The following is a 25,906-nucleotide window of genomic DNA, read 5'->3' on the forward strand; positions in this document are numbered from 1 at the left end:
CAGGGCGAGTGCGGGGAGGAGGCACAGGACGTACTGGACTGTGGAGGCGCACTGGAGCTCTGAAGCGTAGAGCTGCCACAACGTGTCCTGGACAAATGACCACCTTCGCACGGCAAGTGCGGGAAGCTGGCATAGGACGCACTGGGCTGTGAAGGCACTGGAGACACAGTGCATATCACCGCAAAACATGGTGCCTGACCGGTCACACGCTCCCCATGGTGAATACGGGGATTTGGCTCTGGTTCAAAATCTGGCTACAGCGCGTAGAGCCGGCGCAGGATATCCTGGACCGAGGAGGCGCACTGGAGACCAGGCGCGCTGAGCTGGCACAACCCGTCCTGGACAGATATCCACTTTAGCACGACAAGTGCGAGGAGTTGGCACAGAACGCACCGGGCTGTGAATGCGCACTGGAGACACAGTGCATTTCACCGCAAAACATGGTGCCTGACCGGTCACACGCTCCCCATGGTGAATACGGGGAGTTGGCTCTGGTTCAAAACCTGGCTCCGCCAACCACCCCGTGTGCCTCCCCCCAATTTTTTTGAGGCTGCCTCTTTGGCTTCCGTCGTGGCTGCGAACCCCGGTGTCGTCGTTGTTCCTCCCTCACTGCCTCTGTCTGCTCCCATGGAAGGCGATCCTTTCCAGCCAGGATCTCCTCTCATGTCCAGGACATGGAGTACAGGGAGAATACTGTAAGAACGGCTCATGTTCTGAATTCTGTTGCTGTACATTTCAGAAGTGCTGAACAAATAGTTATATTGACTACGTCCATCCTAGCTCGCTCATTAATGTCTTATCGAAATTACGGATGGCCTCTTATCCGCTCCTTACCAGTAGAAACCACATTTGTTTAAGCAAGTCCGCAGAGCTTTATGCTAGAAGCAAGCTATAAAATGCAGGGGAAAGACGTGACTCCGATGATGAAGGGATATCTTTGGTTTGTTTCTATGCCATTCAGAGGCTGCACTACAACATTCTATAGCCGAGGAGACAAAACATGTACTTTTCTTAGGAAGTAATGTGTGATTCTGTCACTAATTACATTTACATTTACATTTAAGTCATTTAGCAGACGCTCTTATCCAGAGCGACTTACAAATTGGTGCGTTCACCTTAAGACATCCAGTGGAACAGCCACTTTACAATAGTGCATCTAAATCTTTTAAGGGGGGTGAGAAGGATTACTTTATCCTATCCTAGGTATTCCTGAAAGAGGTGGGGTTTCAGGTGTCTCCGGAAGGTGGTGATTGACTCCGCTGTCCTGGCGTCGTGAGGGAGTTTGTTCCACCATTGGGGGGCCAGAGCAGCGAACAGTTTTGACTGGGCTGCGCGGGAACTGTACTTCCTCAGTGGTAGGGAGGCGAGCAGGCCAGAGGTGGATGAACGCAGTGCCCTTGTTTGGGTGTAGGGCCTGATCAGAGCCTGGAGGTACTGAGGTGCCGTTCCCCTCACAGCTCCGTAGGCAAGCACCATGGTCTTGTAGCGGATGCGAGCTTCAACTGGAAGCCAGTGGAGAGAGCGGAGGAGCGGGGTGACGTGAGAGAACTTGGGAAGGTTGAACACCAGACGGGCTGCGGCGTTCTGGATGAGTTGTAGGGATTGATTAATTGACGATCAACATTTCAACAAGCTATTAAACAACATACCAGTGGTGGAAAAAGTACCCAATTGTCATACTTGAGTCAAAGTAAAGATACCTTAATAACAAATGACTCAAATAAAAGTGAAAGTCAGTAAAATACTAGTTGAATAAAAGTATAAAAGTATTTGGTTTGTAAATTTACTTAGGTATCAAAAGTAAATGTAATTGCTAAAATATACTTAAGTATCAAAAGTAAAAGTATAAATCATTTTAAATTCCTTATATTAAGCAAACCAGACAGCACCATTTTCTTGTTTTTTATTTTATTTTATGGATAGCCAGGGGCACACACCAACTCTAGGACATATTTTACAAACAAAGCATGTGTGTTTAGTGAGTCCATCAGATCAGAGGGACTAGGGATGACCAGGGATGTTCTCTTAATAAGTGCATGAATGGACCTTTTCCCTGTCCTGCTAAGAATCCAAAACGACTACTTTTGGGTTTCAGGGAAAATGTATGGAATAAAAAGTACATTACTTTCTTTAGGAATGTTGTGAAGTAAAAGTAAAAGTTGTCAAAAATATAAATAGTAAAGTAAAGTACAGATACCCCCCCCACCAAAAAACGTTTATATTTAACTGTTTCGCTGCCAGACAAGGCTCCGCTGATAGCCAGGTATAGTATAGCAAGTATATTTTACTTAAGTACTTTACACCACTGTGGATTTCACGTGACTGGACAGGGGCGCAGCCATGGGGGAGCCAGGCCCAGCCAATCAGAATGAGTTTTTCCCCACAAAAGGGGATTATTACAGGCAGAAATACTCCTCTGCAGTTTAATTTTTTATTTTTATTTAGATTGAAATAATAATGAAATGAAAAATGCCTTATTAGGATATACAGTCATTCTACAGAGCCTTTGAATGTACTTTTAGAAACATCAGTTGTAACTGGTTCTGTTGTTGCTCAATTTTTACAGTTGATAGACAACTTCAGCACTGTTCCAAACTTAGACCATCCTCTTTTTTAAACATTAGCCTGTTTAGAAATCACAACCTCTCCGGTGCTGCAGCATGCGCTCATTACTTGTCATGCGCTGTTGTGCTATTAAAAGATTCTGCTTGTTTCCAGTCATGTAAAATAATGTAGAATTGCATGAAATGCTTTTATAAAAGGCCATTTTTTCTCAGACCACAAATAAGATGATACATTCATGCAGTGTTTTAATTATAATGTAGATCTTTTCACAGCTACCCTTGTCCGCTGTGTAATGTGAATCAACAACCTTCTGGCTACTTTGCCATGTAGGCTAATGCTTACAAAATGAAGGACAGTTTCTAAAACTGCATATCTAAAGGCTCTGGTCTATGCTAGGAGTGCGGGTAAATGGTAGGCATGTCCTCTGCTATCCAGTATTATTTTGGGTCTAGGGGAGGGTCACTTGATTATTTTCAAAACTTCGGGTAGGGTCGGGTAAAAATATATTTTACTGAAGGGAGGGCCATCCATTTTCATTTCAGAGTGGTCTGATTTTCTTCAGGTATCCCTCATTATAAAAAACGTACAGTCCCTTAGAAGGGGTGCAGGGGCGAATTTAGTTATTGCACACACACACTTCGCAGAGTAGGCGTTCCCTTACGGGAATATGCTAATACGTGCTAGGCCACGCCAATAGGATTTCGCTAGCTCGTTCTTGGCTCTGCCCACCTCCATGCTTGTTCTGCCCACTATGCTTAATTTGCTTACAATGGAAACGACAGACTGTGGTCTATCTTTGGTTAGTTACAAAAATCTTTGGTACTATTGTAGAAATTGTTTACACCATTTTAAAAAACATCTTATTGCACCCACATCATACATTCACTATATTTTGTTCTTTCTCTCTTTCACATTATTGCTTCTCCTTTGTCATTTTATTTTCATCTCACATGGTCTGTGAAATTGAATAACTACGGAGTCGGGTGTCTCTCTCCTCTGTCTCCTCTCCTCGTCTCACTGGTCACCCTCTCTCAACTCTTATCTGTGTCTCTCCTGATGCACATTGCATAGCAACAAGCCAACATGTGATCTGAGCCCACCGCTCAGTGCTCTCTCCTCTCCATTAACTCTCTCCTTTACCTCCTTCCCACCTCTCCTGTACCCAGTAGTCTCCTATTCTACCTAAATCTCTCTTCCCTCCTTTCCTCACGCTACCCTCTATCCATCTTTCCCCTCCTTTTCTCTACCAGTCTCAGCTCTTCTCCACCCATCTCTTTCCCCCCTCCTCTATCCATCTCTCCAGTGCCAGATGTAAACACCTGCTGTATCTCAACTCAACCTCAGCTTCTCTCTTTCTTGCTCTCTCTCTCTCTTTTCCTCCCTCCATCGCAGCTCTGTGTGTCTCTCTTTCTTGCATTCTTTTTGTCCTTCAGAATATTGTCAAATTCAAATTTGTCATCTCATCCATATAAATACAATATTGCACCTGCCTGTTTGTTAGCATGGAGGGAGACATGGTTTGGTATGGCTGCATCCCTTGTTCTCAATTTCCGCCTGAAGACATATCCTAATCTAACTGCCTGTAGCTCAGCCCCAGAGGCAAGGATATGCATATTCTTGGTATCATTTGAATGGAAACATTCTGAAGTTTGTGGAAATGTTAATTGAATGTAGGAGAATATAACACAGTAGATCTGGTGGAAGAAAAGAGAAAGAAAGAGCATACGTTTTCTGTTTTTTATTGTTGTAGCATCATCTTTCACATGTACTAGAATAGCCACACAGTCAGATAGGATGTTGGAGATAATTTTGATGGATAACACAAGATAGCAACTGTAGGTGTGCAAAGTTTCAGACTGATAACTTCAGGAATGGGTGAGCTACATGACCTTTAGCATGAAGTAACCCAGGTGTCCCACACAAGTCACCCAAATGTACCCGAGTGGCCGAATTGGTGAAATGACCTATAACTATATACAACAGTGCAAATAACTATATACTGTACAACATATCAAAAAGCAATTCTAACACACAAAAAAAAATATATATATATTTTTTTAAATATTAGATTTTTATTTATTTTTTAAACAGTAGACCCTTTGGAAGTCCTCTACACAATATTTTGCTGCCTGTGCCTTGTCCCATAGCACTCTCTTTCTGATGTACAGCAGAGGCAAACTGAACAAGTGGTGCAGGTAATGTGACACAGAACACAACGACGCCTCCATGCTGTGCCCTTTTGGCCCTGAGGCACAGTCATGCCTGCAGTAATGAACTGTGGCATATGAACACCACTGGAGGCAGGAGTAGAGGGGGCAGAGGTAGAGCGGGCAGCTTGGCACCGGGGGCTCCCAGTCGGAGTCGCTATCACTGTGAAAGAAAACATTAAAAAAATATTTATATTGTATGAGCCTTTTATCATTACATAAAATAAACAGATATGTATTGTATAGAGCAGAGGGAACAGTCACTAAGGTGAAGTGCTGTTCCATTCAACTCCGGCCATTGTTGTGGGCCTGCCCTCCCGCGAACAGCACCCAATGGCTATTTCATATGGAAATGGAGAGGAATAGCAGGCGCAGTGGCCATGTGTGTGTTTGCTGTCCTACTCCATTCCATTTGAATAAAAAATTGAGAATATATATATATCTGACATGGAATATATATAGAATATATATATATATATATATATATATATATATATATATATATATATATATATATGTGTGTTTATATATATATAAACACACATAAATATATACACACACACACAAACAAACCAACAAACACACACACACACACACACACACACACACACACACACACACCCAAACAAACCAACAGACACACACACACACACCCAAACAAACCAACAAACAACACACACACACACACACAGGTTATGGGCCGTACACATACATACACACACACTATAGCCAATGTGTACTTTACACATTTCATTGCAAATTGCACAAAAAAAATACATATATACTATATTTTTTTTTGCAAAAATATATATATATATATTTATATTTCATAAAACGGCATTAGCACTTACCCGTCCAGAAGTACATCCTGTCCTTGCAGAAACAGCTCCTCAGTTCCTGTTTGAATCCTAACACTCAAAGATTCCTCAAACAAAAAATCAGTCTCACTTTCCCGATCAATCTCATCCATAATCTGGTGCAAATCTGTATACTTGGACTTCGCTTTTCCTGATTTATTCGCCATGATGTCTTCAATGAAATCATTGAAAAAACACTTTCCAAAATACTACTTTCCAAAATACTGCTGTGGGTAGCAAGCGTCACTGCAACTACTCTGATGGTCAAGGCGAGAATGGAGTTCGTTACGCGTGCGTTTACAAACAGGGAATGGTGGTCCAACCCATAACCATCACATACTGGCGTTTACCTTAGCTCATTGGCTATCTACCCAGCTAGATTTCAAGAAGATCAGTGGTCATTGAGGAGAAATACAGTCAATCAACAAAGCTTCGCTAAAATTACTGGTGCGCAATGAAGTCATTGCTCGTTGTCTTCAAATCAGTTAACTTCGGTCAATACTCCCCGCAAAAAAAAAGCAATCACGTTTGGCTGTGTTGCAAACATCCAGAGGATTGCACTGAAACCAACCATGACTAGATAAACGATTGTTTACTGTGTGTAATTACGTCGAATGCTCTGTAAAAAGTTGATAGAGATGGAATTCGCGGCAGTAACGGTTTACAAAATATTTCGATTTAGGCTATAAAAAGGGATTTTATCAAAGAAAACGGCACTTCATTTGATCACTGGGACCCTCAGGAAGAGAAATAAGAGCAAGATATCAGAATGTAAGTCATAATTTTACCTTCAGATGTGAATGTGTAAAAATTGTCATGGCGGAAAATGTTTTTTGTTGTTGATCGCTCTTCTCTGTAATAGCTATTTTAAATCGGAAAACGTAGTTTGATTACCAAGATTCTAATCTTTTGAAGGGTGTAAGACACTTGCGTTTTCAAGAATATTTAATGTTACGACGTTGTATTTTTAGTTGTCACTCTGAAATGTCCCCTGATGTTGATCCCTGTACGGGGATCGCAGCCATAAGAGGTTTTAATGAGGTCTGTTCCCTCTGCAGAGGATAAGCATAAATAAGGTGATGAGGGCTCCTATTTGTCATGCATTTTGTTCAAGCAGAAGGGCCTGTGTTTTTTTGTGAATGTGTGTGTTCGCTATGTTTCCATGTGTTTACATTATAGTGTGTCTGTGTGTGTGTGTGTGTGTGTGTGTGTGTGTGTACAGCACTTTGAAAGAACTGGGTCATGTTTACCTTACACCTGTGTAACAGTGTTGCTGCCGTCCCTCTCCTCGTCCCAACCTGGACTTGAGCCAGGGACCCTCTGAACACATCGACAACCAGGTAAACAACTACTTCAAGGTCTCAGAGTGAGTGACGTCACTGATTGAAACGCTACTAGCGGGCACCGATAACTAGCTAGCCATTTCACACTGGTTACACCTGCAAGGATGATGAGCACCACTGGGAGAACATCCTCCCTTTCCCTACCTCATTTCTCTTTGTCTCTATCTCTTTCCTCCCTCCTTTTTTCTCTTCCACATGATTTTATTTTCTTTACCCATCCCTTTCTTCTCTTGCCCTTGTTCTTTTCCATGTCTTCTCCCCACCTATATTTCTTTCTCCATCTCTCCCTTCCTTTCCATCCCTCCTAATTTATTATCTCCTCTCAATCTCCCTCCGTCCTCTTCAGTGAGAAGCCCCAGGCAGTGAGCAGCCTGTCAGCTGGGAGGTTGTGTGGAGTCAGCCGGTTCAGTCCAGTCTTAGTCACTGGGGCTGAAACAAACAGCCACATCTCCCCACTGTCCTGTCTGCCTGTGACCCTGAATGAGCAACCAGAGAATGGGTCTGGGCCCCAAGGCCGTGGGGGACTGGTCCTAAATTATAAAGCCATTACACCAACACTAATTGCCCTTTAAATAATGAGTAAGGGGTTGTACTGATGGGGTTGAGGTCAGGGCTCTGTGCAGTTCAATCATGTTCTTCCACACCGATCTCAACAAACTATTTCTGTATAGACCTCGCTTTGTGCACGGGAGCATTGTCATGCTGAAACAGGAAAGGGCCTTCGACAAACTGTTGCCACAAACTTGGAAACACAAAATCATCATTCAGGGCGGCAGGTAGCCTAGTGGTTAGAGCGTTGGGACAGTAACCGAAAGGTTGCTGGATCAAATCCCCGAGCTGACAGTCTGTCGTTCTACCCCTGAACAAGGCAGTTAACCCACTGTTCCACGGTAGGCCGTCATTGTAAATAAGAATTTGTTCTTAATAACTGACTTGCCTGGTTAAAAAAAAACTGTACATTTAAAATGTCATTGTATGCTGTAATGTTAAGATTTCCCTTCACCATGAAAAACAGCCTCCTCCACCACATTTTAAAATTGGCACTATGGGGCAGGTAGCATTCTCCTGGCATCCCCTAAACCCAGAGATGTCTGTCAGACTGCCAGATGGTGAAGTGTGATTCATCACTACAGAGAATGCGTTTCCACTGCTCCAGAGTCCAATGGCGGCAAGCTTTACACCACTCTGCACATGGTGATCTTAGACATGTGGTGGCTGCTCGGCCATGGAAACCCATTTCATAAAGCTCCCGATGAACAGTTCTTGTGCTAACGTTGCTTCCAGAGGCAGTTTGGAACTCATTAGTGAGTGTTGCAACCAAGGACAAATTATTTTTACGCACTACACTCTTCACCACTCAGCGGTCCCATTCTATGCACTTGTATGGCCTACCACTTCGCGGCTGAGCCGTTGTTGCTCCTAGACGTTTCCACTTCACAATAACAGCACTTACAGTTGACCGGGGCAGCTCTAGCTGGGCAGAAATTTGACGAACTGACTTGTTGGAAAGGTGGCATCCTATGACGGTGCCACGTTGAAAGTCTCTGAGCTCTTCCGAATGGGCCATTCTAATGCCAATGTTTGTCTATGGAGATTGCATGGTTGTGTGCTCGATTTTATGCACCTGTCAGCAACGGATGTGGCTCAAATAGCCACATCTACTCATTTTGAGGGATGTCCACACCTTTTTGGCCATGTAGTGCATCTTAAATTGCATGTGTGTACGTTTGCATGCGTGCCTTTGTGTGCGTGTGTACATATTTGTGTGAACACTTAGCCATATTTATTTCCCACGGCATTGAGAGTGCATTTATCCTGCTAGTCTGAGAACCACAGAAGTAGAATCTCAGCCAGTGAGGCTCTTTGTACTCTGGGTTTCTCACTGATGCCTCTGAGCGCCCTGCACTCCTTTAAATAGCCCCAGTTGCTGAAGAAACAATTAACCACAAACGTGATGAAAGCCAAGTGAAACAGTGTTTAATGTGCTCGCGGTCGCTTTCTGGTCCCACCATCATCTGCAGTGAAATGAAACGTTAATTAATACGTCTCCAAAGCCTCTCCCTCACGTTGAATTAGGACTGAATCTGGAGAGGCCCAGTGCTGGCGATGAGGGCCACAAATTAGGATTACAGAGGCATCCATCAGTAGCAAAGACTAAAGAGTTGAGACCTTAAATGACCATAACTATAAGCTTGATGACGGATCATATTTTATAGGAAAGGTAATGAAAACAAAAATGAATTAACTCCTCACTCTGGATAGTGGTTGATGATATTTGGGTTTAGGCTAACAGCTGGTTTTGTGATCAACTCTTTATCAACATTCTCAGTAATAACCACAAGCACAGGAGTACAATCTTCACAACTGAAACAAACAGATAGAGCAAACACAGGGGTTGATTGAACTGATTTGTTGCAGAGTCATGCTAATCATTAGCATTACCTGCAGCCTGACTAGACTGTCTGTGATTGGTTGCTAGCAGCACTCTGTTTCTGTCTCCCAATGGAATAGAGGAGGTTGTCTCTGCGACTGCCTCTGTGTCTGTCCGACTGGGTGATCCTACAGTCAGCTCACGTCATGACTCAGCAATCAGCCTATTAGTCCCAGTGACTCTGCATTTATTCAGACGGAAAAACACTCTGAAACAACGTCAAAGAAACTGTGTGTGTGGCGGTGGGGTGTGGTGAAAGTGTGGTGGGGGGGGGGGGGGGCTGTGTATGTGTGTGGTCAAGGAGAGTTCCTCTCACGTATCTGCCTGTGTGCTGGGAAAGGCTGAATGTATATGCCTGGTGCCCTAAATTGATGACATATGTTGTGTAGCAATAGTTGAGTGGGGATTAGAATTATTCTCGGGTCCACTCAGAATCCGAATACCCAAGATCTGACCCGAGACATAGTTGTGTTCTGTGGGTGTCACTGTACAGTAGTCTGATACCCCATTTCATGGTTGCACACTCTATAGGCAAGGCTGTACATGTGCATATATTTATGCCACCAATTAACTGTTTTTTTACTGTTTATTGTCAAATTAATAAATTATTGTATTTATTTTTAAGTTATATAACAACATTCCAACCTTGTTTAGCATTAATATCTAGTCTAAATATGGCATTATTCCACTCTGTATCTGTTTTGGTCAGTATTAATTGGGGACTTTAATTTTTAAGGCGAAGCAAAAATTCCACTATTGTGGCTAATCCTTATTGTGGCTAGCTTCACACAGGTGTGGGACACAACTGCTGCCTCTCTGCTACTGCCCAGTCGGAAGGAAGAAAGAGTGGGAATTGCACCTCGATGGAATTGCACCACTGTTGCACTGGTCATCAGCATCGGCTTGTCGTTGAGTTAGCAATTGGATTGTCACGGTAACAGTCAACCACCAGACCGAATATGGATGACTATTTAAATCAAGTGTTATCAAGTGTTACTTGATGACATCATGACAACTTGGGGTCAGTGGGTTCAGAACAACAATGACAAAAACTGTATACAGAAAAATACCCAAAAGGGCACTTGAGGAGTGGGATGGCCAAGGGGACGGTCCTCTGACACAGGTAGACCCCCCCCCCCCCATCTGTGCCACTGGTATAAAGTAGCTTCTCTGGTTCCCCACATGGTAGGAGCTCATCCTCCCGTTAACCGGACAGGCACTAACAAAGTATAGACTGCTGATCACTGTCCATGGTGCTAAAATTGCGACATCTATTCGATGATGGGCTTTCTGTGGTAGCAGAAAGGAATGTAGCCTAGAGCTTTAGCTAATGGATAAATGTTTATTGGTAGGCCTATTTGGTCATCCTTTCCTCATGTTCACATTTCACGACACTATACATGGTGTCGCAATGCTGCCATCTTTAGACTGCTTGCTGGCGGCAATAATGTAATTACTTGTTCAGTAATTAATGTTGGAAATTCAAACATTGCAAATTGTTAAATAACTTTTTTGATGCAATTTATCTCTTTCAATAATATGTTGAAGGAGAATGAGAGACACAATTAAATATGTTGTATAATTGCTGTATTTGAAGCACCATTCCCTTCTGCCCAGTTTCCCGGATGTTGCTAGAGCAATCAAGCTGTTTTTACCAACCCTGTAACTGTCGCTTCTGCAGAGAGATAGTTTTCTCAACTTAGACACATGAAGAGCTAGGCCTGCCTGAGAACCATTAGGCTCCCGGTCTGATGTGCGCTTTTGAACACGTGAGTAAGCTTCATTCATTGCTCTGGGGCCATCGTAGCCTTGACCATGGAATTTGTTCACTGATATCCCTACTTTCAATCAGTTAAATGTTGTATTGTTCAAGGCTTGAGGCACTTTTTGGGAAGGAAAATCTTTCCGCGCTACAGAGGGCTACACCGGTTCGCTAATAAAGGACTAGTAAAGGCCCAGTGCGCCACTTTTGTGAAGAAATGTATTTTTTATTTTTTATTATTATTATTTATAATAGTTTTTATTTAGGGGGATTTTCAGCACCCTCAGCACCCCTACTTCCTGCGGCTATGGCAACAGGCATGTCTGTATAACCTCTCCCCTGTGTGACAGAGGTAGGATGTGGAAAAACAGCAGGACTCTTCTCACATTAACATGCTATATGGAACTAGGAATATCTTGCTAACTGGTTGTAGTTATACGCTTGCCGTGTCCCACGAATCAGCAAGTTGGACATTTTCGAGTTTCCTATTTCCGACCAGCATATGAACGCAGCATCTCTCCTCCTTTCCTTTACGGTAAAGCCAAGCTACACTGACTGACTGGTAGTGCATACAGTATTAAAGAGGAGTGGATGGGGCAATATGTCATAGTGCTGGTGATGGAGCTATCTGAGTGTGTTTCAAATGGATCTGAGCTGTGGGCTTTTAGAGTGCCATTGAAGAGGCCTCGTGCCATTACTGAGAATGCCTGTGTGTGACTCAGATAGACTCATCATGTGTAGTACAACATGGAGGAGAGTGTGTGGAGTGGAGGTTCCAATTAGGATTGAGGTTCTCCCATTGATTTGAGAGGATCCTGTTGTCTTCCCTCTCTCTCTCTCTCGCTCTGTATCTCTCCCCCCTTCCTACTCTTCACCCTTATCTTGCATGAGAGGAGACGGCTGAGGATTGATGGCAAATTGAATGTTCTTTATCGTCTTGTTCCTCCTGCAGTGAGCCCTGCATACACACATGTCCACACACACAAACACACACTTGAACACACTAAACCACAGACAAACACACACACATACTTGCAGTAACACACTCTATATTTTATGTACCACACTAAACCTTCACAGAAGGTCTCCTACTAATACATCATTGTTCATAAAACTCCCTCTATTTGTCTTTCTCTGTGTTTCCAGTTGTCGTACCAGTAACAGGAAGAGTCTGATCCTGACCACCACCTCCCCCACTCTGCCCCACCGCCCACACTCTCCTCTGCCCCTCCCTGGACACCTCGGTACGTACTACAGCCATCTCGGACTGCAAACATCCTACTGTAAACACGTCATTATACAGTACCTCTCCCCCTCTTTCATGCTCTGTCTGTTTCGCTATTCCCATTCCTTTATGTTTCCAGGAAGTAGCCCTCTGGACAGCCCACGCAACTTCTCTTCCAGCACCGCGGCACACTTCTCATTCGCCTCCTCCAGAAGGTAACAGCTCCCTGACACTGTGTGTATGCATGCGTGTGTATGTATGTGAGAGAGGGAGGGAGAGTTGAATACCTGTTAGATGCAGGTCTAGCACCTTCCAGTGAGAATGATCACACCTCTCAGAGTCAGTGGTGAGAGGAAGCCAAAGAGCCTAGCCAGGAGGTAGGAATGTGTGTATGTATGTTTGAGATACACAACAACATACACATGTGAAGAGGTCCAATCCAGTCATCCCTTCTCTTCCCAGTCAGTCAGTCAGTCAGAGTTAGAGGAGCAGAGGCATGAGCAGTAATAGCTTTTTGTACTCACTGTTCGTGTTTATCAAATCTTTCTGCCAGTCTGTCACTGCAGCATGCTGCAGCCCCATAGAAACACAATGGCCAGGCCACTCCACTCAATTCCCTCTCCCTTCGGATGGCTCTTATGACTAACACAATACGGTGGATCAGTTGTGTTATACAGGGTGCAGGCGCCGCCTCATTCGCATATTTCCATATTAGTTTGATTGGTGGATGCATTGAGGATGTTGGGCATAAGTCTGATGCTCTCAGGTTTATTACTGTACATTGTCTTTCTCCTCTGAAGGGCGGATGGTCGACGATGGTCCCTGGCATCTCTGCCCTCCTCTGGATATGGCACCAACACACCCAGCTCCACGGTAGCACAGATTTACCCTGCTTTGTCTGACTTACTTCACTTTCTCTGTCTCCTTTCTCTTTCTAACACCATGGCACACTCTTACTGTCTCTGTCTCCTTTCTCTTTCTAACACCATGGTACACTCTTACTGTCTCTGTCTCCTTTCTCTTTCTAACACCATGGCACACTCTTACTGTCTCTGTCTCCTTTCTCTTTCTAACACCATGGTACACTCTTACTGTCTCTGTCTCCTTTCTCTTTCTAACACCATGGCACACTCTTACTGTCTCTGTCTCCTTTATCTTTCTAACACCATGGTACACTCTTACTGTCTCTGTCTCCTTTCTCTTTCTAACACCATGGCACACTCTTACTGTCTCTGTCTCCTTTCTCTTTCTAACACCATGGCACACTCTTACTGTCTCTGTCTCCTTTCTCTTTCTAACACCATGGTACACTCTTACTGTCTCTGTCTCCTTTCTCTTTCTAACACCATGGTACACTCTTACTGTCTCTGTCATTGCTTCAGGGTCTTCTTCAGTTTCTCTCTCTCATTCACACACTCATAGACACACACACATACCGGCACAAACATCATCTCTACCCACATTTTCTCTGTCTTTGATTCTCCTCCCTCAGGTCTCTCTCTCTCTCTCTCTCTCTGTTTTCCTCACTTATGTAACACAACATCAGAGGCCTGGGGACTGCTCTCGTCTGGCCAGTGAGAGAGGGAGGAACAGACGAGGGTAGCTAGATAAGTACCAGACCGGTGGGATAAGAGAGGAGAGTAGAAAAGAGGAGAAAATAGATAGCGCAAGTACATGCAGTTCGGTGCCCAATTCACCACAGGCTCTATTTAGCTAAATACCCCCACTGGAAATAATGCGTCAACAAACAACACATATATATCTGAATAAGCCCAGACATGGAACTTAGTATGGAGCTGGCAGGGTGGCTTCAAATCAAACTTTATTTGTCACATGCGCCGAATACAACCTTATCGTGAAATGCTTACTTGCAAACCCTTAACCAACACAATGCAGTTCAAGAAAGAGTTAAGAAAATATTTACCAAATAAACTAAGTGTATAAAGTAACACAATAAAATAACAATAACGAGACTATATACAGGGGATTCCGGTACCGAGTCAGTGTGCGGGGGTACAGGTTAGTTGAGGTAATTTGTACATGTAGGTAGGGGTAAAGTGACTATGCATAGATAATATACAGCGAGTAGCAGCAGTGTACAACACAAATGGGGGATCAATGTAAATAATCTGGTGGCCATTTGATTAGTTGTTCAGCAGTCTTATGGCTTGGGGGTAGAAGCTGTTAAGGAGCCTTTTGGTCCTAGACTTGGCGGTCCAGTACCGCTTGCCGTGCGGTAGCAGAGAATTTTTTTGGGGGCTTTCCTCTGACACCGCCTAGTATATACAGTAGGTCCTGGATGGCAGGAAGCTTGGCCCCTCTGTAGCGCCTTACGGTCAGATGCCGAGCAGTTACCATACCAAGCAGTGATGCAACTGGTCAGGATGTTCTCAATGGTGCAGCTGTAGAACCTTTTGAGGATCTTGATGCCAAATCTTTTCAGTCTCCTGGGGGGGGAAAGGGTGTTATCGTGCCCTCTTCACAACTAGTACCAGTCCTACCACAGAGTCCCCTCCTCTCCCCTGGGACTGAGTCTGATCATGGCTATGGTGGAGACAGATCCATTTGGGAGTGAAAACTGTGCTTTTTCTATACCCTGGCAGACATATTGAGAAAGCAGCATCGATGAATAACAGAACATTTATAACCATGAAATGCAGTGACAGAGATAATCTTCCCGTCCTTCCATCCATCCTTGTCCTGATTGTTTTAAGCAGGGATGCCATTTGAGATTGAGCCTGTGGTTAGTGGTGAATGTCAAGTCCCATTGCTTTGACTCAGCAGGTAAATGAGTCTGCGTCTGAAAGGGACAGATTAATGTAGCAGACCCTGGTGCTGTGCTCACTTCATTAATGTCTCTCTCCGTCTCTCGGAGGTGAGACAGATGGATGAGGTTAACTGTCCCCACTTCCCAGTATAGCCACTACCAGAGCCACCAGAGTACATGATTAGCTATGGTTCTGGCCAATACAAAAACTGGATTTCATGTATGAGAGAACATCAATTGTCTTCTTCTTTTGTCTTCTGTCCAACACCTCCACTCTTCCTCCCTTCTCTTTCTCCTCCTTCTCTCTCTCTTCCTCCCCCTCCAGTCCTCCAGCTCATCTCAGGAGCGGCTGCACCAGCTGCCTTTCCAGCCCACCATGGACGAGTTGCACTTCCTGTCCAAGCACTTTGGCAGCACGGAGAGCATCACCGACGATGATGGGGGCCGCTGCTCACCACACATGCGGCCGCGCTCCCGCAGCCTCAGTCCTGGACGCTCCCCCTCCTGCTATGATAATGAGATCGTCATGATGAACCATGTGTACAAGGAGCGCTTCCCCAAAGTAAGACATGACACACACACAGAGACGCACATCCACACACACACACAAAACATAATTGTCTCTCACACTTTCAAGTGCAAGTAAGGATAAGGATTGGTTATAGCACACTGGTATCAAAAGGAAGCAGGTTATGGTGTTTTCTCAGTGTGGTACTGTATGTCAGAGAAACTCTCTTCTATGGAAGTTGAGGGGAAACGAGGCTGTCTCCTCTCTGATTTGTATGTCAGGAGTTATGTCTACTTTTAAACAGGTGGAAGTGAGAATGATGGAAATACCACGGGTCAATGGAGCGAAACTGAACTATTTCAGTTTTGAATGTAAAATATGAAATGGGTAAAACTCTCCTAACTCTGTTTCCTGTATCTCCCTCTCCCAGGCTACGGCTCAGATGGAGGAGCATCTAGCAGAGTTCATCAATGCCTTCTCCCCTGAGAGCGTGCTGCCGCTGGCCGACGGGGTCATCAGCTTCATCCACCATCAGATAGCAGAGCTGTCCAGGGACTGCCTGTCCAAAGCTCGCGAGGGCCTCATCACCACTGTCTACTTCTTTGAGCTGCAGGAGAACCTGGAGAAGCTGCTCAATGACGTGAGTCACAGAAACTCTGTAACTATAGGCTAAGATGTCATGATTAGGTGCCAGGACAGGTCAGTTCTGGGGTTATAGAGCTGCCCATAAGCCACTCTTATGTTGCAGTGTATAACATCAGCATAGCCCTGAGTGGAACTGTTGAATGGGAGCCACATTGTCTCAATATCAGGCTCTTCTCAGGTCTGGGTGGCCTAGCTGCAGGCTGCTGAGAGGCACATTTAGTTCCTATCATCTCATTTCAAATGACAGCACTACGCCTTTCAGAAGGATAAGAATGAGTAAAGGAGTAAAATAAGGCTAATTGTGTAATAGTGTGTGTGATTTGTGTGAGCAGATAGAACCTATCACGGAACTTCCTCTGTATCCCTGGTTTGGCGGGTTGATTAAATCGGTCTGATTATTTTGGGTTGCCAGTATTCTGTTTGATTGGATTAGTTTTGCCTGGAATATGACTGTTCTCACATCCAGCGCTGCTGCCAAGCTTAGATTTATTTTGTATTTTTCTGTCTGTCGCTGTCTCTCTCTCTCTACTTCTCTCTCTCTCCCTCAACGTTTCTCTCTCTCTCTTCCTCCGTCTATTTTTCTCTCTCTCAGGCGTACGAGCGATCAGAGAGCTCAGAGGTGGCCTTCGTCACAGAGCTGGTGAAGAAACTCCTCATCATCATCTCTCGCCCAGCAAGGCTGCTGGAGTGCCTGGTGAGAACAGAAAACAGAACTCTGAACACAATCACAGTCATGGTAATGGTCATGAGAGTGTTCACAGTCATGGTAATGGTCATGAGAGTGTTCACATTCACGGTCCATGGCCCCACTAATTATTTAACAGACCATATCCCTGGCCTGAACCAAAGACAAATTCATTTCCTTAAATAAATATGAGCACAAACAGTCATTAGAAACATTTAAACAGGGGGTTTATTACACAGTATGGCAAAAATACTGAGCTCCAACTAAGCACCTTGATAAAAGGCCCAATCTGACTGGCTAGCAATCCCATTTGCATTTAGATTAAAATTCCAGTTGCCTTGCTACATTATTACAAATACCAGCGGCCCCCTGAAGTGCTGTCTGAGTCTCACAGACCGTGACTGTGTCATTTAAAGTTTGAGCCTGTGTGTGTAGCCCAGACTGACTCAGGGTCTCTGGTAGATCAGTAGTCCTGTCCTCTGGGTGAACGCAGCCAGCAGGCCTCATAAACTTGGCTTCCATCCAACATTTTTATGTGCGTAAAGGACATGTTGGATAAAAAAAATTCATGACAGGCCTGATGGAAACATAATATTTTTTCGGTGAACCTTCCAAATGTCGACCAAATAAAATACGTTAGACAAGCCCTTACAAAAAAAGATTGCAATTTTGAAACTGCAGTAGAAGTGTAGTAACTGCAGTTGACTGTGGTGTTTTAGACGCAATAATTGCAGAATAACTGTAGTGTACTGCAGTTATACTGCACTCTGACTGCTAAATTACTGCTGTAAATAAAACAGTGGTATTTTGGACGCAGTATTTGCAGCATACTGTAGTTATACTGCACTCTGACTCTTTTATGCTCAAATTTTGAAATAATAACCCATCAAATGGAAGTTAAGTTAACTTAGAGTCTTGCAATGACATGTGTATGGTCCTCCCACTACAACTTGTCAGGGAAGCATGCAGTTTATTAGGCGACAGATTAAATAAGTTACGATGAACTTCACAGGGTGGTGAAAGTGCAAGGTCATGATCTTGATGCTCCTTTCCAATAAATATCGAGGGTCTTATTCTGGTGACATCATCATCGATGCAATAATCAATAATCTCATCAACTCAATTCTGGACCTCGAAACCAGTTCTACTGCATTACTTTCATTGTTCCCCTCTAATTAGAGACTGATTTATACCTGGGACACCAGGTGAGTGCAATTTATTATCAGGTAGGACAGAAAACCAGCAGGCTCCTGCCCTCGTAGGTTAAGAGTTGAATACCCGTGATGTAGGCTATGCGTGTGCTCTAGCCAACAGCGTGCAGGGCACAGAAACAGTACCGTGCCAATACCAGAGTGGGTACAAATCAAATCAAAGTTTATTTGTTACGTGCGCCGAATACAACAGGTATAGTAGACCTTACAGTGAAATGCTTACTTACAGGCTCTAACCAATAGTGCGAAAAAAGGTGTGTGTGTGTAAGTAAAGAAATAAAACAACAGTAAAAAGACATTTGAAAATAACAGTAGCAAGGCTATATACAGACACCGGTTAGTCAGGCTGATTGAGGTAGTATGTACATGTAGATATGGTTAAAGTGACTATGCATATATGATGAACAGAGAGTAGCAGTAGCGTCAAAGAGGTGTTGGCGGGTGGCGGGACACAATGCAGATAGCCCGGTTAGCCAATGTGCGGGAGCAGTGGTTGGTCGGCCCAATTGAGGTAGTATGTACATGAATGTATAGTTAAAGTGACTATGCATATATGATGAACAGAGAGTAGCAGCAGTGTAAAAGAGGGTGAGACTCACTCGCTATATAAAACATTTGGGGTGAGAAAATCATCAGTAGAGTTGAAAATGTGATGGAAACCCATTCAACTAGTATTTTATATTTGGTACATGCATAGACGCGGGAAGTAGAAAAATCTGAATAATTATTTGAAAAAAATGTCTTCAAAAAAGTAGTGCACTGGGCCTTTACTAATCCAGTATTAGCGGACTGATATTGCGTCTGTAGTGCGGCAATAAAATTAGTTATATCTTGATTCAATCAGTGTTATACCTGTGTCACACTGAATGTGGTCCCCCTGTTCCTGTCCCTCAGGAGTTTAATCCAGAGGAGTTCTACCACCTGCTGGAGGCAGCAGAGGACCACGCCAAGGAGGGACACCTGATGAAGACGGACATCCCTCGCTACATTATCAGCCAGCTGGGACTGACACGAGACCCTATAGAGGGTGAGCGAGAGAATGAGTCCGAGAGCGAGAGAAAAAGACGAAAACTTGACTTGTGTTGACTACTGTTGCTCTCTCACTCTATGTATTGCTGAAATGCAGCTCATAGGTACTCCCTCTGTATGTCCCCAGAAATGGTGAACCTGGACAGCTACGACAGTGAGGGACCTCTCACCCCAGAAACAGATGACTCAACAGAGGTGAGAACCTTGTCCCTACTCCACCTCTTCTCAGGCCACCCACCATCAACCCCCCTCTCAAATCAAATCAAATTTATTTATATAGCCCTTCGTACATCAGCTGATATCTCAAAGTGCTGTACAGAAACCCAGCCTAAAACCCCAAACAGCAAGCAATGCAGGTGTAGAAGCACGGTGGCTAGGAAAAACTCCCTAGAAAGGCCAAAACCTTGGAAGAAACCTAGAGAGGAACCAGGCTATGTGGGGTGTCCAGTCCTCTTCTGGCTGTGCCGGGTGGAGATTATAACAGAACATGGCCAAGATGTTCAAATGTTCATAAATGACCAGCATGGTCAAATAATAATAAGGCAGAACAGTTGAAACTGGAGCAGCAGCACGGTCAGGTGGACTGGGGACAGCAAGGAGTCATCATGTGAGGTAGTCCTGGGGCACGGTCCTAGGGCTCAGGTCAGTTGAAACTGGAGCAGCAGCACGGCCAGGTGGACTGGGGACAGCAAGGAGTCATCATGTCAGGTAGTCCTGAGGCATGGTCCTAGGGCTCAGGTCCTCCGAGAGAGAGAAAGAAAGAGAGAATTAGAGAGAGCACACTTAAATTCACACAGGACACCGAATAGGACAGGAGAAGTACTCCAGATATAACAAACTGACCCTAGCCCCCCGACACATAAACTACTGCAGCATAAATACTGGAGGCTGAGACAGGAGGGGTCAGGAGACACTGTGGCCCCATCCGAGGACACCCCCGGACAGGGCCAAACAGGAAGGATATAACCCCACCCACTTTGCCAAAGCACAGCCCCCACACCATTAGAGGGATATCTTCAACCACCAACTTACCATCCTGAGACAAGGCTGAGTATAGCCCACAAAGATCTCCGCCACAGCGCAACCCAAGGGGGGGGCGCCAACCCAGACAGGATGACCACATCAGTGAATCAACCCACTCAGGTGACGCACCCATTCCAGGGACGGCATAAGAGAGCCCCAGTAAGCCAGTGACTCAGCCCCTGTAATAGGGTTAGAGGCAGAGAATCCCAGTGGAAAGAGGGGAACCGGCCAGGCAGAGACAGCAAGGGCGGTTCGTTGCTCCAGAGCCTTTCCGTTCACCTTCCCGCTCCTGGGCCAGACTACACTCAATCATATGACCCACTGAAGAGATGAGTTTTCAGTAAAGACTTAAAGGTTGAGACCGAGTTTGCGTCTCTGACATGGGTAGGCAGACCGTTCCATAAAAATGGAGCTCTATAGGAGAAAGCCCTGCCTCCAGCTTTTTGCTTAGAAATTCTAGGGACAATTAGGAGGCCTGCGTCTTGTGACCGTAGCGTACGTGTAGGTATGTACGGCAGGACCAAATCAGAGAGATAGGTAGGAGCAAGCCCATGTAATGCTTTGTAGGTTAGCAGTAAAACTTTGAAATCAGCCCTTGCTTTGACAGGAAGCCAGTGTAGAGAGGCTAGCACTGGAGTAATATGATCAAATTTTGGGGTTCTAGTCAGGATTCTAGCAGCCGTATTTAGCACTAACTGAAGTTTATTTAGTGCTTTATCTGGGTAGCCGGAAAGTAGAGCATTGCAGTAGTCTAACCTAGAAGTGACAAAAGCATGGATTAATTTTTCTGCATCATTTTTGGACAGAAAGTTTCTGATTTTTGCAATGTTACGTAGATGGAAAAAAGCTGTCCTTGAAATGGTCTTGATATGTTCTTCAAAAGAGAGATCAGGGTCCAGAGTAACGCCGAGGTCCTTCACAGTTTTATTTGAGACGACTGTACAACCATTCAGATTAATTGTCAGATTCAACAGAAGATCTCTTTGTTTCTTGGGACCTAGAACAAGCATCTCTGTTTTGTCCGAGTTTAAAAGTAGAAAGTTTGCAGCCATCCACTTCCTTATGTCTGAAACACATGCTTCTAGCAAGGGCAATTTTGGGGCTTCACCATGTTTCATTGAAATGTACAGCTGTGTGTCATCCGCATAGCAGTGAAAGTTAACATTATGTTTTCTAATAACATCCCCAAGAGGTAAAATATATAGTGAAAACAATAGTGGTCCTAAAACGGAACCTTGAGGAACACTGAAATTTACAGTTGATTTGTCAGAGGACAAACCATTCACAGAGACAAACTGATATCTTTCCGACAGATAAGATCTAAACCAGGCCAGAACTTGTCCGTGTAGACCAATTTGGGTTTCCAATCTCTCCAAAAGAATGTGGGGATCGATGGTATCAAAAGCAGCACTAAGGTCTAGGAGCACGAGGACAGATGCAGAGCCTCGGTCCGATGCCATTAAAATGTCATTTACCACCTTCACAAGTGCCGTCTCAGTGCTATGATGGGGTCTAAAACCAGACTGAAGCATTTCATATACATTGTTTGTCTTCAGGAAGGCAGTGAGTTGCTGCGCAACAGCCTTCTCTAAAATTTTTGAGAGGGATGGAAGATTCGATATAGGCCGATAGTTTTTTTATATTTTCTGGGTCAAGGTTTGGCTTTTTCAAGAGAGGCTTTATTACTGCCACTTTTAGTGAGTTTGGTACACATCCGGTGGATAGAGAGACGTTTATTATGTTCAACATAGGAGGGCCAAGCACAGGAAGCAGCTCTTTCAGTAGTTTAGTTGGAATAGGGTCCAGTATGCAGCTTGAAGGTTTAGAGGCCATGATTATTTTCATCATTGTGTCAAGAGATATAGTACTAAAACACTTGAGCGTCTCTCTTGATCCTAGGTCCTGGCAGAGTTGTGCAGACTCAGGACAACTGAGCTTTGAAGGAATACGCAGATTTAAAGAGGAGTCCGTAATTTGCTTTCTAATAATCATAATCTTTTCCTCAAAGAAGTTCATGAATTTATCACTGCTAAAGTGAAAGTCATCCTCTCTTGGGGAATGCTGCTTTTTAGTTAGCTTTGCGACAGTATCAAAAAGGAATTTCGGATTGTTCTTATTTTCCTCAATTAAATTAGAAAAATAGGATGATCGAGCAGCAGTAAGGGCTCTTCGGTACTGCACGGTACTGTCTTTCCAAGCTAGTCGGAAGACTTCCAGTTTGGTGTGGCGCCATTTCCGTTCCAATTTTCTGGAAGCTTGCTTCAGAGCTCGGTTATTTTCTGTGTACCAGGGAGCTAGTTTCTTATGAGAAATGTTTTTAGTTTTTAGGGGTGCAACTGCATCTAGGGTATTGCGCAAGGTTAAATTGAGTTCCTCAGTTAGGTGGTTAACTGATTTTTGTCCTCTGGCGTCCTTGGGTAGACAGAGGGAATCTGGAAGGACATCAAGGAATCTTTGTGTTGTCTGTGAATTTATAGCACGACTTTTGATGCTCCTTGGTTGGGGTCTGAACAAATTATTTGTTGCAATTGCAAACATAATAAAATGGTGGTCCGATAGTCCAGGATTATGAGGAAAAACATTAAGATCCACAACATTTATTTCATGGGACAAAACTAGGTCCAGCGTATGACTGTGACAGTGAGTGGGTCCAGAGACATGTTGGACAAAACCCACTGAGTCGATGATGGCTCCGAAAGCCTTTTGGAGTGGGTCTGTGGACTTTTCCATGTGAATATTAAAGTCACCAAAGATTAGAATATTATCTGCTATGACTACAAGGTCCGATAGGAATTCAGGGAACTCAGTGAGAAACGCTGTATATGGCCCAGGAGGCCTGTAAACAGTAGCTATAAAAAGTGATTGAGTAGGCTGCATATATTTCATGACTAGAAGCTCAAAAGACGAAAACGTCTTCTTTTTTTTGTAAATTGAAATTTGCTATCGTAAATGTTAGCAACACCTCCGACTTTGCGGGATGCACGGGGGATATGGTCACTAGTGTAGTCAGGAGGTGAGGCCTCATTTAACACAGTAAATTCATCAGGCTTAAGCCATGTTTCAGTCAGGCCAATCACATCAAGATTATGATCAGTGATTAGTTCATTGACTATAATTGCCTTTGAAGTAAGGGATCTAACATTAAGTAGCCCTGTCAATAATGACAGGAATGGAGGTGGTCTTTATCCTAGTGAGATTGCTAAGGCGAACACCGCCATGTTTAGTTTTGCCCAACCTAGGTCGAGGCACAGACACGGTCTCAATGGTGATAGCTGAGCTGACTACACTGACTGTGCTAGTGGCAGACTCCACTATGCTGGCAGGCTGGCTAACAGCCTGCTGCCTGGCCTGCACCCTATTTCATTGTGGAGCTAGAGGAGTTAGAGCCCTGTCTATGTTGGTAGATAAGATGAGAGCACCCCTCCAGCTAGGATGGAGTCCGTCACTCCTCAGCAGGTCAGGCTTGGTCCTGTTTGTGGGTGAGTCCAAGAAAGAGGGCCAAATATCTTAATCTTTTGGGAGGGGCAGAAAACAGTTTTCAACCAGCGATTGAGTTGTGAGACTCTGCTGTAGAGCTCATCACTCCCCCTAACTGGGAGGGGGCCAGAGACAATTACTCGATGCCGACACATCTTTCTAGCTGATTTACACGCAGAAGCTATGTTGCGCTTGGTGATCTCTGACTGTTTCATCCTAACATCGTTGGTGCCGACGTGGATAACTATCTCTATACTCTCTACACTCGCCAGTTTTAGCTTTAGCCAGCACCATCTTCAGATTAGCCTTAACGTCGGTAGCCCTGCCCCCTGGTAAACAGTGTATGATCGCTGGATGATTCGTTTTAAGTCGAATACTGCGGGTAATGGAGTCGCCAATGACTAGAGTTTTCAATTTGTCAGAGCTAATGGTGGGAAGCTTCGGTGTCTCAGACCCCGTAACGGGAGGAGTAGAGACCAGAGAAGACTCGGCCTCTGACTCCGACCCGCTGCTTAATGGGGAAAACCGGTTGAAAGTTTCTATCGGCTGGATGAGCAATACCGATTGAGCGTTCCTACAGCATTTCCTTCCAGAAACCGTGAGAAAGTTGTCCGGCTGCGGGGACTGTGCCAGGGGATTTATACTACTATCTGTACTTACTGGTGGCACAGACGCGGTTTCATCCTTTCCTACACTGAAATTACCCTTCCCTAACGATTGCGTCTGAAGATGGGCTTGTAGCACAACTATCCTCGCCGTAAGGCGAGTACAGCGACTGCAATTAGAAGGCATCATGTTAATGTTACTACTTAGCTTCGGCTGTTGGAGGTCCTGACGAATCGTGTCCAGATAAAGCGTCTGGAGTGAAAAAGTTGAGGAAAAAAAACAAAAATATAAACTGTAATTAAAAAGTAAAAACCGTAAAGTTGTCAGGTAGCAAAATAGGTTGGCAACAAAACGCACAGCAACTCGAAAACAAGTCTGCAAGTTGTGACCGGAAATGACGTCTCCCTCTGTCCCTTTGTGTTAAGTCAAACTGTAGTCCAAGGTCCTGCTGACTCTAATGAATATGCTTCCTCTACTAATTACTTGGCACAGTGGACATTACCCTACGTAATTGAGTCCATTTGCTTTGATTAGAGTCCGAAGTCAAAGCAGGATATCCTCTAGTGCCTTGTAGCCTTGCAATCAGCCCTCCTTCAACCATCAGGACAGGTACCAAAATTCCGCTAACTGGACAAGAAGTCAGGAAGACAAGGGTAGCACTGGGGGAAAAGGAGACAACGTCACTCCTGTGGGCCTGTTGTTGGAGGTCTGGCCAGATCCAGTCTCGTCTTACCCTGCTGTCATGCTCTCTCCCTCAGGGCAAGATGAGAGCTATGAAGACGCCCGAAGAGGCTGACTTCCAGACCATAAAGCTGATCAGCAATGGAGCCTATGGGTGAGTGTGAGTGTGGGTGTGAGTGTGGGTGTGTGTGTGGGTGTGAGGGTGTGTTCACGCATATGAATGTTACATTAGTACATGTCTCTGAGCCATCTGTTGATGTCCATTGAATGCTTTTAGGAGAAAACACTAGATTTACTCAGTAAAATGTGTATAAAATCAGATTACTAACTGTGTGTATGCGTGTGTGTGTCTCCAGGGCTGTTTACCTGGTCCGTCACCTGGAGACCCGTCAGCGTTTCGCCATGAAGAAGATCAACAAGCAGAACCTGATCCTGAGGAACCAGATCCAGCAGGCCTTCGTAGAGAGAGACATCCTGACCTTCGCTGAGAACCCATTCGTGGTCTCCATGTTCTGCTCCTTTGAGACCCGCAGGCACCTCTGTATGGTCATGGAGTATGTGGAGGGTAAGTTAACACAATAATATACTGGACACCATTACCTGTCTGTTTAGGACAGGAGCAGCATTTAGGACATTGCTGGTGATGGGAATGTTAGCAGTCAGCCTGATCACGTGTTATCTGTTGCCAGGGGGAGACTGTGCCACCCTGCTGAAAAACATCGGGGCATTGCCTGTGGAGATGGCACGCATGTACTTTGCCGAGACCGTCCTGGCACTGGAGTACATCCACAACTATGGCATCGTGCACCGCGACCTCAAACCAGACAAGTAAGACCTCACTTGGGTTGGCATTGAACAATTATCATATGGGACTCATTGGAGTG

At 44.6% G+C, this 25,906-nt stretch overlaps 1 protein-coding gene across 1 annotated transcript in view; it reads left to right on the forward strand.

Annotated features, from left to right (window-relative positions):
* LOC115110604 (microtubule-associated serine/threonine-protein kinase 1-like) overlaps nt 1-25,906 on the forward strand; it is a 66,111-nt gene that overhangs the window by 23,637 nt on the left and 16,568 nt on the right. The window contains exons 3-13 of the mRNA XM_029636406.2: nt 12,312-12,409; nt 12,530-12,605; nt 13,191-13,263; nt 15,483-15,719; nt 16,096-16,305; nt 16,903-17,004; nt 19,101-19,233; nt 19,363-19,430; nt 25,100-25,176; nt 25,379-25,587; nt 25,712-25,850. Of these exons, the coding sequence (XP_029492266.2) occupies nt 12,312-12,409; nt 12,530-12,605; nt 13,191-13,263; nt 15,483-15,719; nt 16,096-16,305; nt 16,903-17,004; nt 19,101-19,233; nt 19,363-19,430; nt 25,100-25,176; nt 25,379-25,587; nt 25,712-25,850 (1,422 nt within the window). The remainder of the gene's footprint in view (nt 1-12,311; nt 12,410-12,529; nt 12,606-13,190; nt 13,264-15,482; nt 15,720-16,095; nt 16,306-16,902; nt 17,005-19,100; nt 19,234-19,362; nt 19,431-25,099; nt 25,177-25,378; nt 25,588-25,711; nt 25,851-25,906) is intronic.

This window comes from Oncorhynchus nerka, linkage group LG26 (genome assembly GCF_034236695.1).
Source record: "Oncorhynchus nerka isolate Pitt River linkage group LG26, Oner_Uvic_2.0, whole genome shotgun sequence".
NCBI lineage: Eukaryota > Metazoa > Chordata > Actinopteri > Salmoniformes > Salmonidae > Oncorhynchus > Oncorhynchus nerka.